Source organism: Neophocaena asiaeorientalis, unplaced genomic scaffold (genome assembly GCF_003031525.2).
Source record: "Neophocaena asiaeorientalis asiaeorientalis breed wild unplaced genomic scaffold, Neophocaena_asiaeorientalis_V1.1 scaffold217, whole genome shotgun sequence".
In the NCBI taxonomy this organism is placed as follows: domain Eukaryota; kingdom Metazoa; phylum Chordata; class Mammalia; order Artiodactyla; family Phocoenidae; genus Neophocaena; species Neophocaena asiaeorientalis.
In genome coordinates, this window is record NW_020172293.1 from 7,360,563 (window position 1) to 7,374,339 (window position 13,777).

General features: G+C 37.5%; 1 protein-coding gene across 7 annotated transcripts in view; it reads left to right on the forward strand.

Moving 5' to 3' along the window:
* Positions 1-1,301: 1,301 nt before the first annotated feature.
* The window catches only part of CCDC7 (coiled-coil domain containing 7), a 289,089-nt gene continuing 276,613 nt past the window's right edge, over positions 1,302-13,777 (forward strand). For 5 of the 7 annotated variants that reach the window (XM_024765603.1, XM_024765594.1, XM_024765612.1 and 2 more), the window contains exons 1-3: positions 3,991-4,269; positions 5,428-5,520; positions 10,747-10,830. In XM_024765603.1, coding sequence (XP_024621371.1) covers positions 3,991-4,269; positions 5,428-5,520; positions 10,747-10,830 — 456 coding nt within the window. Of the gene's footprint in view, positions 1,501-3,939; positions 4,270-5,427; positions 5,521-10,746; positions 10,831-13,777 lie in introns of those variants that run through there. The other 2 variants (XM_024765653.1, XM_024765643.1) reach the window with 1 other exon arrangement.

Genomic DNA, 13,777 nt, shown 5'->3' on the forward strand with positions numbered 1-13,777 from the left:
AACTTTTGATTGGATACTTGACAGTGTGATTTTTACCTTGTTGGGTGCTGGATGTTTTGATATGCGTATAAATATTCTTGAGCTCTGTTCTGGGTCTCAGTCAAGTTATTGGAAATGTTTGATTCTTTCAGGTATTACTTTGAAGATTCATTTGTCAGGTCCAGAGAAGTGTTTAGAGTAAAACTAGTTTTGACCACCTCCTGTGGCAAAATCCTTGTGAGTACTTAGGGAGTACCCATAAATTATAAAGCTTTTCACTCTAGCTGGAGAGAATATAAAATATTTCCAGCTCTTTGTGAGCTATGAATATTGTACCCTTTGATGCTTTTAGGTGGCTCTTTCCCTAGCCTAGCATGTATGTGCCCATACATGCATACGGTGACATTAATCCGCTGTGGACTTGAAGGGGGTCCCTCTGAGAATTTATGGAGCTCTCTCACTCTTTTTCAATCTCTTCTTTAGTATTCCCTCCTCTTAACTCGAATTTCCTTGGCCTTACTGGACATCTTTTCTTCAACTCAGGGAGACTTCTGGGGTCTCCCTGGGTTCCCCCCTCTTTGCATTATGATTTGGAAACTCCTCTCTTCAGAAAGTAAGTTTAGGAAATCACAGGGCTCATCTTGTTTGTTTCCTGTTACCCAGGGATCACTGTCATTAATTGCCTGATAGCCAATATCTTGAAATTCATTGTTTCTTATATTTTGTCTGATTTTTTAGTTGGTGAGCTAGGAGGATAAACCCAGTCCCTGTTACACCATTTTGGTTGGAAGCAGAAATCTTCCTATTATCCTTTGAAGAATAATGTAAGTGGTACATGTTCATGGTACGACATGGTATTTAACATATGTACCTGAATCACTTTGTTGTACACCAGAAATTAACACATTGTAAATCAACTATAGTTCGACAACAACAAAATATTTAATAGTCTAAAAAAAAAATTTTGACTCCACAACACCTCGCAGTGAAACATTTAGACGGTGTCAGAGGAGGGCCTGGGGCTCAGGCTTTGTCGGTGTAGCCCAAGCTCTTATAGCACTAAACGGGACGTTATTTCTCGAGGCCAAAAGCCTGTAATCATCTCCGCGTGTGAGGCGTCTGGAAGTAATCGCATAGGATACCGAGGGCGCGGTGGAGGCGCGCAGCCTCTCGAAGGCCCCGCCGTTGCCGGAAGCCCTCGCCCCTCTCCCCGCGCGCGTGGGATGGGCGGCTCCCGCCCGCGGCGTCTGACGTAGGACGTCGGCGTCGTGACGTGGCGTCAACGGCCGTCCGGCGGCTGGCGTCTTATCCTCGCTGCGGCCGCCCGGGGACGCTGAAGCCCGGCGTTTCCTGGCGGCACAAATGTCCGTTTGTAAAGCAGCAGGGCTGGAGTCTGCAGGATTTGCAGGCTTCCGTCTTGAAGGAAGTCTGGGAGGCTCAGAATTTCCAGCGTTTTCACCTTTGAGCCAGCCTCGCCAGGGCCAAACCAACCAGTAGCCTGACTGCCAGCAGCCTCGGCAGGTATACCGAGTGGTGGGGGACTTACCTCGTCAGCTGTGAGCGTGTTCACAGATTCCCTGGCCAAAGCATCCTTGCTTCTCTCTTCATTCCCCTCCCCCCACCCCGCGTGACTGCCTCAGCTGCGGCTGAGCTTCTCTTGTCTTGATGGAGAATTTAAGGACCGTAAACCCTATGCCTCCCACCCCCACAGTTTTGTATAATGTGTCGTTAAAGGGCTTGAAATGGATATCAAGCTAATCCTTGAAGGGAAACCAGAAAACGTTTGTCTTCGTGGTGGAAAGTGACTGATAAACTTGGGTAATTTTATGGTGATAGAGTATCCACCTCCTGGCATTGTTAGGAGAGTTAAATGGAGCAAATGTGTAAAATCCTTAAGTATTTTTTTATGTGTTCACTGCATGTAACTTTTTTTTTTAAGTTTCTGTGAACTTTCATGGATCCATTTATTAGGCCGTTTTCTAGCACCTGGTGAGTGCCCCATCCTTTTCTGTTGGTTTCTTGAAGTAGCCCACATCTCTGCCTTCCTGTCTGCAGCCTTAGGTAAAGTTTCCCTGTTCCTGTCTAAAGTGAGTTGGCGCATTCGTGCCTTAAAACCCATTTCTTCTTGTTTACTCAAGGGTATCATCACAGCAATTCCCTCTCTCCCAGTCATACTTTTTGCTTTCTACTGAATCATTTCCATCAGCAAATTAGTTTCCTAGGGCTGCCGTAACAACGTGCCACAAAAAGGGTGGCCTAAAACAATTTATTGTGAGAGAAATTTACTATCTAACAATTCTGGAGTCTAGGAGTCTGAAATCAAGGTGTTGGTAGGGCTGTGCTCCCCCTGAAGGTTTTTCCCAGCTTCTGGTGGGTGCTGGCAATCCTTAACATTCCTTGGTTTGCAGCTGCACCCCTCCAATCTCTGCCCTTGTCATTTCGTGGCCTTCTTCCCTGTACGTCTGTGTACAAGTGTCATCACATGGCTTTCTTATAATGACGCCAGTTATTGGATTTAGGGCCCACCCTATTCCAATATGACCTCGTTTTAACCTGATCACATCTGCAAAGACTGTATTTTCAAATACAGTCATATTCCCAGGTACCAGGGGTTAGGACTTGAACATATCTATTTGGGGGACACAGTTCAACCCACAACAATGGGACTAGTCTATGTGTGGAGCACTGCAGACAACAGAGAGCCAATGCTATTCTATCTTAATTTTGCCAGTCTGTCAGATAATTCCCATGGGAGGAGGAATTGTTCTGCGTCTTAATCAGCTTTGGAAAGAGAGAAGTAGGAGAATGAAAGCTTAATAAGTCCTACCCAGTCTATACTTCCTTATTCTAGCATGACATTGGTGCTGCCCCGGTATTACTCTGCTGATACCCTGGGATCAGCAAATAATAGGCTATTACTGCTTATGGAAATAGTGATATATATAAAGGGCCTATATTAGCTCAAGAATGGTGGGGAAAGGTAAAAATAAAATTTTAAAGTTTTCTAAATACGTTCTTTCACTACTGCCACTGTCTTCTTCCCTTCCTTCAGCTCCTGTGCTAAATGCCCACACATAAATCACATGTCTAGGGGTTTCTCATAGGTTTGTTTTTTTTTTCTTTGTTTTGTTAGGAATGTTTCCCTCTCCATTTTGTAATTTCTCCAGAGTTGATTTTGGGATTCACCATCTTCATGGCAATTGATAGTCTGGCTATCATTTTTTTTTCTTTTTAAAAATTTTTATTTTATATTGAAGCATAGTTGATTTACAATGTTGTGTTAGTTTCAGGTGTACACCACAGTGATTCAGTTTTATGTATATATATCTATTCTTTTTCAAATTCTTTTTCCATTTAGGTTATTACAGAATATTGAGAAGAGTTCCCTTTGCTATACAGTAGGTTCTTGTTGGCTATCTCTTTTACTTATTCATTTATTTTGGCTGCACTGGGGCTTAGTTGCCGCATGCGGGATCTTTAGTTGTGGCATGTGGACTTCTTAGTTGTGGCATGCGAACTCTTAGTTGTGGCATGCATGTGGGATCTAGTTCCCCCACCAGGGATCGAACCCAGGCCCCCTGCATTAGGAGCACGGAGTCTTACCCACTGGACCACCAGGGAAGTCCCTGGTTATCTATTTTAAATATAGTAGTGTGTATATGTGAATCCCAAAATTTATCTACCCTCCCCCCCGCCCACCTTTCCCCTTTGGTAACCATAAGTTTGTTATTCTAAGTCTAGGAGTCTGTTTCTGTCTTGTAAATAAGTTCATTTGTATCTTTTTAAAAATAATAATTTCCCCATATAAGCGATATCATATGATATTTGTCTTTTTCTGTCTGACTTGCTTCACTTAGTATGATAATCTCCAGGTCCATTCACGTTGCTGCAAATGGCATTATTTCATTCTTTTTAATCTGCCATCATTTTTAATCTGAAATCTTAATGTTTTATTTACAGGGAGGAATAAAATTTTTTCATCTATAATTCAGAAGCTAAGTAAATAACAAAATGAAGCCAGTAAAGCATCTGTTGGCATCTAGTAGTAAATTGTCAAATGTTCCAGAATTAACATATACAAAAGGAGTATTTAATTCACCATTGTCACCTAAACCAAAGGAAAAACATAGTGCAAAATTAGTACGTGATAAACTTGAACCAGTGGTCTTAAGATCTCCACCAACAGGGGAATCCATCATAAGGTATGCTTTGCCCATTCCATCAAGTAAGACAGAGGAGTTAATAGCAGAAGATGAATTGATCAGGAAAATTACCAAACATCTGAAGATGGTAAGATACTTGTTGGTGCCTGGGTTGGGGGTCCCCACGACCATCGTCAGGTTTAGTGATTTCCTTTGAGGACTCACTGGACTCAGTATATAGTCATATTGATGGCCAAGATATATTATAGTGAAAGGATTAAAAGCAAAATCAGCAAAAGGAAAAGGCACATGGGGTGAAGTCTCGAGGAAACCAGGTGCAAGTTTCCAAGATTTCTTTCCCTTTAGAGTCACACAGGACTTGCTTAATTCCTTCAACAAGTTGTTACAGCACATGTGAAATATCTACCAGAGGAGTTCACTAGAGATTCAGTGCCCAGGGTTTTATTGGAGGTTGGTCACCTAGGTACTCTCTGCCTAGCATGTACCAAAATTCCAGACTCCCTGAAGGAAAGCATGTGTTCAGCATAAATCATATAGTTGGTACAATAAGTTTAGGGACAGTGAGCCACTGTCATCAGTCAATGAATAGTGGGAACCCTCCTGAAATCCAAGTTCTGAGACACAAGCAGATCTTTCTAAGGATAGGCTTTTCTCAGTCTCATGCCTGCTCTGTAGCTCTTCTCTGCACTTTAGAAACTCTAGCTGTTAGTGTTGGGGAAAAAATATCTTCCTTTTTTCTGAGTTCCTTGCACAGTGATCCAGAATTGAGTTGTAAATGTACCAAATACCAAGTGAGAACAATGATGAATAGCACAAATATACAAAAAAAATATAGTTCATCAAACTTCCAAAATACAAGTTTGCCCTAAGTTCAGGGGGTTAGCTCAGAGAATTTCCTTTAAAAATGTATTGCTTTCTGGTCTCTATCTCCCTATTTTCCCCACTCTCTTCAAAGAGGAAAGCCAAGTCAATTAGATTTTGAGGTAAACTTTGATGGTAAGTAGAGTTGATGCTTCAGCTGTTCATAGACTCCCTTCAACACAGAAATGGAAGAGTCATAGGGCCTATCTTCATTGCTAGGGAGGGATCAAGGCCTATTGCTCATACTCCTTCTTCAGGATGATACGAGGTGGGGCATGAGATGGAAAATTTAAGTTTATGGTACTGGTAGAAGTAAGTCTTACTGCTAAAATGGTTCTGACATAGTTGATTAAATATCTTTTTAGATTTAATGTAATATTTTTACCCTATATAAGTACATAATTTGCTTTGATTTTTCTCATAGGTTGTTTCTACTTTGGAAGAAACCTATGGATTTAACATTCCAAGTGGAGAAGAACCAGTTGTGAAGCCTGAACATGAAGGATTAACCTTTCCTGTAAGTATATGTAATGCTAATGTAGAGACATTAATACTGAAAAGGGCTAAGATTTTCTTTTAGAGTCTGTATATGTTCCTCCTAGGAAACTTGAAAGTAGTGTACTGATTTTTCCATTCTCTGCCAACACTTATCTTAAAGTTTAATTAAGGCATGTCTATATCTTTTTTTTTATTACTGAAGTATTTATTGGATTTCAATTTTAAATTTGTTTTCATGCATTTGTATATGTTCTTAAACATTTTATTTATTTATTATTATTTTTTTTATTCTTGTTAGTCATCCATTTTATACACATCAGTGTATACATGTCAATCCCAATCTCCCAAATCATCACACCACCGCATATCTATATCTTGAGCCTACTTTTGTTGCTAATGCATCTCTTGTTTAATATGTAAGCTTGTGGTTGGCTGTTGGTTTGCAATGTATATTCTTTATTATGTTAAGAAAGTATTCTTCTATTTATGGTTTGCTAAATAAAAAACCCCCAACATTGAAAAGATTACTGAGTTTTAGTAAATGTCTGTGTTGTGTATATTGAAATGATATAACTATTAAGGTGATTATGTGCTTCACCTTCAGTCTATTGATGAGACGAATTATTTTTACATATTTCTTAATAGTCGACTATAATACACTGTACTCGTTGGTCATTCTTCTATTTTATAATTAGTTTTGTTAGTTATGGATTGAGTTTGGCTTCATGTAATAAAATACCTATGTTGGGTCTTTCAAACCATAAACATAGTATGTTTCTCCATTTATTTGATTGATTTCATTGTCCTGTTTGATTTCTTTCTTCAGCATTCTGTAATTTTCATCATAAAGATCCTGTATATTGTTTTTCAGATTTATACATTAATATTTCATGTTTTTTGGAATGATTTTTAATGGCATTATATTTTTAATTTCAGTTTCCACCTGTTTGTTATTAGTATATAGAAATATGATTGATTTTCGTGTGTTGATCATACATCTTGCAACCTTGCTCAATGTACTTCTTTATTCTAGGAATCTTTCTGTAGATGTTTTGGGGTTTTATACATAGACAATTATGTCATCTTCAAATAAGGACAGTTTTACTTCTTCTTGTCCAATCTGAATGTTTTTATTTCCTTGTCTCTCTCTTTCTCTTTTTTTTTTTTTTTTGGCTGTGCCATGCTGCTTGTGGGATCTTAATTCCCTGACCAGGGACCGAACCTGTGCCCTCTGCAATGGGAGCATGGATTCTTAACCACTGGATTGCCAGGGAAGTCCCCACATATCTTTTTTTTTTTTTTTCGGTATGCGGGCCTCTCACTGTTGTGGCCTCTCCCATTGCGGAGCACAGGCTCCGGACGCGCAGGCTCGGCAGCCATGGCTCACGGGCCTAGCCACTTCGCGGCACGCGGGATCTTCCCGGACTGGGGCACGAACCCGTGTCCCCTGCATCGGCAGGCAGACTCTCAACCACTGCGCCACCAGGGAAGCCCCCACATATCTTTTTGAATTAGAGTTTTCTCTGGATATATGCCCAGGAGTGGGATTGCCGTATCATATGGTAACTCTATTTTTAGTTTTTTGAGGAAACTCCATACTGTTCTCCATGGTGGCTGCACCAATTTACATTTCCACCAACAAGGTAGGGGGGTTCCTTTTGCTCCACAGCCTCGCCAGCATATGTTATCTGTAGACTTTTTAATGATGTCCATTCTGACTAGTGTGAGGTGATATCTCATTATAGTTTTGATTTATGTTTCTCTAATAATTAGCGATATTGAGTATCTTTTCATGTGCCTGTATGTCTTCTTTTTCATATGCCTATCTGTATGTCTTCTTTGGAGAAATGTCTATTTAGGTTTTCAGCCCATTTTTTGATTGGGTTGTTTGTTTTTCTGATATTAAGCCACATGAGCTGTTTGTGAATTTTGGAAATTAATCCCTTTTTGGTAGCATCATTTGCAAATATTTTCCCCAGTCTGTAAGTTTGTTTTGTTGATGGTTTCCTTTACTGTGTGAAAGCTTTTAAGTTTAATTATGTCCCATTTGTTTTTGTTTCCTTTACTCTAGGAGAGGGATCCAAAAAAATATTGCTACGTTTTATGTCAAAGTGTGTTCTGCCTGTGTTTTCCTCTAGAGTTTTATAATGTCTGCCCTTACATTTAGGTCTTTAATCCATTTTGAGTTTATTTTTGTGTTACAGTGTTAGGGAGTGTTCTAATTTCATCCTTTCACATGTAGCTGTCCAGTTTTCCCAGCACCACTTATTGAAGCGGCTGTCTTTTCTCCATTGTATATTCTTGCCTCCTTTGTTGTAGATTATTTGACCATATGTGCTTGGGTTTATTTCTGGGCTTTCTGTCCTGGTCCATTAATCTATATGTCTCTTTTTGTGCCAGTACCATACTGTTTTGATTACTGTAGGTTTGTAGTATAGTCTGAAGTCAGGGAGAGTGATTTCTCAAGCTCCATTCTTCTTTCTCAGGATTGTTTTGGCTATTCGGGGTCTTTTGTGTTTCTATACAGATTTAAAAATTTTTTTGCTCTAGTTCTGTGAAGAATGGCATTGGTAATTTGATAGGAATTGCATTGAAAGCATAGATTGCCTTGGGTAGTATGGTCATTTTAACACTATTGAGTCTTCCAATCCAAGAACACAGTATATCTTTCCATCTGTTTGTGTCACCTTCAGTTTCTTTCATTAGCATCTTATAGTTTTTGGAGAACAGGTCTTTTGTTTCCTTAGGTAGGTTTATTCCTAGGTACTTTATTTTATTTTATTTTTTGATGTGATGGGGTTGTTTCCTTAATTTCTCTTTCTGATCTTTTGTTGTTAGTGTATACAAATGCGACAGATATATTAATTTTGTATCCTGCAACTTTACTGAATTCATTGCTGAGCTTCAGTAGTTTTCTGGTAGTGTGTTTAGGATTTTCTATGTATACTATCATGTCATCTGAAAACAGTGACAGTTTTACTTCTTCTTTTCTAATTTGGATTCCTTTTCTTTTTTTTGTCTGAGTGCTGTGGCTAGGACTTCCAAAACTATGTTGAGTAAAAGTGGCGAGGGTGGGCATTCTCACAGTTGAGTATTATGTTAGCTGTGGGTTGGTCATATATGGCCTTTATTATGTTGAGGGTATGTTCCCTCTATTCTTACTTTCTAAAGAGTTTTTTTTTTTAATCATAAATGGATGTTGAATTTTATCAGAAGTTTCTTCTGCATCTATTGAGATGATCATATGGTTTATATTCTTCAATTTGTTAATGTTGTGTATCACATTGATTGATTTGTGGATATTGAAAAATCCTTGCATCCCTGGGATAAATCCCACTTGGTCATATTGTATGAACCTTTTAATGTATTGTTGGAGTAGGTTTGCTCGTATTTTGAGGATTTTTGCATCTATGTTCATCAGTGATATGGGGCTGTAATTTTCTTTTTTTGTGGTATCTTTGTCTGGTTTTGGTATCAGGGTGATGGTAGCCTCATAGAATGAGTTCAGAAGTCTTCCTTCCTCTCCAGTTTTTTGGAATATTTTCGGAAGGATAGGTGTTAACTCTTCTCTAAATGTTTGGTAGAAGTCACCTGTGAAGTCATCTGGTCCTGGACTTTTGTTTTTTGGGAGTTTTTACGTTACTCTTTTAATTTCAGTTCTGATAATTGGTCTGTTCATATTTTCTCTTTGTTCTTGGTTCAAGAATTTGTCCATATCTTCTGGATTGTCCATTTTATTGGCTTATAGTTGCTTGTAGTAGTTTCATGATCCTTTGTATTTCTGTGGTGTTGGTTGTAACTTTTCCTTTTTCATTTCTGATTTTATTGATTTGGGCCCTCTCCCTTCTTTTCTTGAGTCTGGCTAAAGTTTTATCAATTTTGTTTGTTTTTTCAAAGAATTAGATTTCAGTGGTCTTGTCTATTGATTTTTTAATCTCTATTTCATTTATTTCAGCTCTGATCTTTATGATTTCTTTTCTTCTACTAACTTTTGCTTTTGTTTGTTCTTTATTCTAGTTGCTTTAGGCGTGAGGTTAGGTTGTTTGAGATTTTTCTTGTTTCCACAGGTAAGCTTGTATTGCTGTAAACTTCCCTCTGTAGAACTGCTTCTGCTGCATCCCATAGGTTTTGGATTATCATGCTTTCATTTTCATTTGTCTCTAGGTATATTTTGATTTCCTCTTTGATTTCTTCATTGAGCCACTGGTTGTTTAGCAGCATATCATTTAGCATCCATGTGTTTGTGTTTTTTGCAGTTTTTTCTTGTAGTTGATTTTTAGCCTCATAGTGTTGTGGTCAGAAAGGATGCTTGATATTTCAGTTTTCTTATATTTAGCGAGGCTTGCTTTGTGGCCCTGCATGTGATCTATCCTGGATAATGTTCTGTGTGCACTTGAAAAGAATATGTATCTTGATCAAATTGATGTTCATCGTCTATTTGTGGCACCTGAATGTGGGTGGAAGAAAATCCCCAAGTCTGCTAATGGTCTCACTTTATATTTGTGATTAGTAACTCTAGTTAATTCATTTTCCCACTCTCCTGAATGACTATTTTAGTTTCCCCCTCTGTCTCTTATATGATTATAGGTTTTACCATGATAAAAAAATATGAACCTCTGAGTATGTTTAAAATGTAATGTTGAGGGATCATATTTGTCCTGGAGAACATTCTGTCAGAATTCTAACTGTATATAAGCATCTGAGGTTTATTTATCTTTGGTCAATTCTCGGATTTACAGATCACTGCTCTACTAAAAGAGATTCAGTCATTGTGACATTTTAATATGTAACTTTTTTTCCTCAAAATTTTCTATTGCTCATTAAGTAAGGGTGAAAGACTATTATCTCTTGGCAAGTATAGTTATAATCAGAAGTCATAATTAGCATTCATTTTTTAACACAAAGCATTATTTAACGTATATTTAAGTGTGTACTTTTTCTGCTACCCCTAAATTTCAGAAGGCTAAGGCTGGAATGCTTGATTTTCTACACCTGTGTAGAGGAGAATGTGAAGAGAGACATAGCTGGGTATATATGTCATTACTGAGCCACTACCCAGAATGTACTTTCTTTCTGGGAAAATTTGCTGGTATAGCATTTGGAACATGGTTTCTCATTTTATGCATTTCAAGGGACAGAAATTACATACACAAAACTATTTTCAAAAGTAGTTAAATATTCTAAAATATAGATGGATATGCATATGAATTCTGAAATAAAAGTAACTTTCTCTTTTTTTCATAAGGTTGAGAATGATCTGAATTCATTCTTGGTATGTTGTTCACAACTTGCAGCTCAGTTAGAAGCAGCAGCTAAGGAAGAACGTAATGTACGTATTCTGTGGAAACTGCTAAGCATAAAATATTACTTAATATTTTAATTATAAGCTACTACTAATAATAAAACAAGATAAACTGATAATAATTACTATTCATTATTATTAACAATCATTTTAATAATAAAATATTTAAAGTTATATTGGTTGTTTGATCTTGAATATGATAATCCAGGCAGCAATATTAGTCTAGATATAGTGCCTTAAGTAGTTATAAAGAACATTGGAGGGCTTCCCTGGTGGCGCAGTGGTTGAGAGTCCACCTGCCAATGCAGGGGACATGGATTTGTGCCCTGGTCCGGGAAGATCCCACATGCCGCAGAGCGCCTAGGCCCGGGAGCCATGGCCGCTGAGCCTGCGTGTCTGAAGCCTGTGCTCTGCAACGGGAGAGACCACAACAGTGAGAGGCCCGCGTAACGCAAAAAAAAAAAGAAAAAAAAAAGCATTGGAAAGCATTATTTATCGTAGGCATTTATGTCTGTGAATTGTCCTTTATGTACAGCATTGACTGGGTCATTAATATTTTCATATGTAGTATTTATATTTTACTGTGTTTTTTAAGTAAGTACATTTATATTACAAAAGTAATGGCATAAATAATGAAAATTTAAAAATGAAGGCATACAAAAAGAAAATAAAAGTCATCATAATCCTGTTTCCCTGAGATAACTCTTGTCAACATATTTTTGTTTACCTTCTTATTTTTCCATAGTTATACATATTATTCTTTAGAAATTAAATAATGCTATATGTATTATTTGGTAATACATTTTCTTATTTTGTGAGTTTTGAAAAATAACATTCATTGTGTTTTAGCTGATTTTGAAAGTATTATTGTGGAACATTTAAAGAAGTATGAAAAGTACATAGGAAAATAAATTATGTGTAATGTTACTCTGATGCATAAGCATTAGTAACATTATAAAATATACTTTCTCGTGTTTTGCTATATATATACACACACACACATATATATATTTATATACACACTTTTTCTAATTTTTTAATTGGGAAATGAACATAAAGTATACTCTCTTAAGCATTTTTAAGTGTACAGTTCAGTGGTGTTAAGTACATTTATATTGTGTAACCATCACGGCCTTCCACTACAGAGCTCTTTTCATCTTGCAAAACTGAAACTGTATGCATTAAACAATAACTTCCTGTGACCCCCTCTGTTTGGCCCCTAGTAATCACCCTTCTACTCTCAGTTACTATGAGGGGTTGTTTTTGTTTGTTTTGATTTCATGTATAAATGGGGTCATGAAATATTTTTCTTTCTGTGTCTGGCTTGTTTCATTTACCATAGTGTCTTACAGATTCATCAATGTTGTCACAAATGGCAGGTTTTCCTTCTTTTTTTAATGCCTGAATAATATTCCATTTTGTATGTATATCACAATTTCTTTATCCATTCATCCATTGATGGACACTTAGACTTTTTCTATATCTTGGCTATTGTGAATAATGCTGCAAAGACCATGGGAGTGCAGATATCTTTTTGAGATACTGATTTTGTTTCCTTTGGATATATACCTGAAAGTGGGACTGCTGGATCATATGGTACTTATATTTTTAATTTTTTTTTAGAAACCTACATACTGTTTTCCATAGTTGCTATATCAATTTACACACCCACCAACAGTGCATGAGGGTTCCCTCTCTCCACATCCTTATCAGTGCTTATTTTCTCTTAATACACATTTTCACAGGTATGAGGTGATATCTCATATGATTTTAATTTGCATTTCCCTGATGATGAGTGATGTTGAACACCTTTTCATGTACCCGTTGTTCATTTGTATGTCTTATTTGGAAAAATGTCTATTCATTTTTTTATTTCTTTGCCCATTTTAAAATCAGGTTATTTGTTATTTTGCTATTGAGTTGCATGAGTTCCTTATATATTCTAGATATTAAGCCTTTTTACAGTAATATATATGGCTTGCAAATATTTGCTCCCCTTCCATAGATTGCCTTTTCATTTTGTTGATGGTTTCCTTTGATGTGTGGTGACTTTTTAATTTGATGTAGACCCATTTGTTTATTTTTTTCATTCTTTTTCAAAGTTTTATTTTTTTCTATGTATTTATTTATGTATTTATTTTGGCTGCACTGGGTCTTAGTTGCGGCATGCAAGCTTCGTGGTTGTGGCATGCAGACATCTTAGTTGTAGCATGTGGACTTCTTAGTTGTGGCACGTGGACTCTTAGTTGTGGCATGCATGTGGGATCTAGTTCCCAAAACAGGGATTGAGCCCAGGCCCTCTGCATTGGAAGCGCAGAGTCTTACCCACTGGACCACCAGGGAAGTCTTGCATTAGTTTATTTTTGCTTTTGTTAAGCTTGGGCTTTAGGTGTCATGTCCAAGAAATCATTGCCAAATCCAATTTCCTGACGCTTTTCCCCTGTGTTTTCTTCCAGCAGTTTAATAGGTTTAGATCTTGTATTCAGGTTATGGATCCATTTTGAGTTAATTTTTATACATACTGTAAGGGAAGGATGAACTTTATTCTTTGCATGTGGATATCTAATTTTTTCAGCATTATTTGTTGACGAGATGGTTCTTTCCCCATTGGTACTCTTGTATAAAATCATTTTGCCATATATAATAGGGTTTATTTCTGGGTTTTCAATTCTGTTCCATTGGTTTATGTATCTTTTAAATTATTTTTTATTTTTATTTTAAAAAATTTCGATATTGGGCTTCCCTGGTGGCGCAGTGGTTGAGGGTCCGCCTGCCGATGCAGGGGATGCGGGTTCGTGCCCTGGTCTGGGAAGATCCCACGTGCCGCGGAGCGGCTGGGCCCGTGAACCATGGCCCATGAGCTTGTGCGTCCGGAGCCTGTGCTCCACAGCGGGAGAGGCCACAACAGTGAGAGGCCCATGTACCACAAAAAAAAAAAAAAAAAAAAAAAATTTAGATATCATTTACAAAAAAC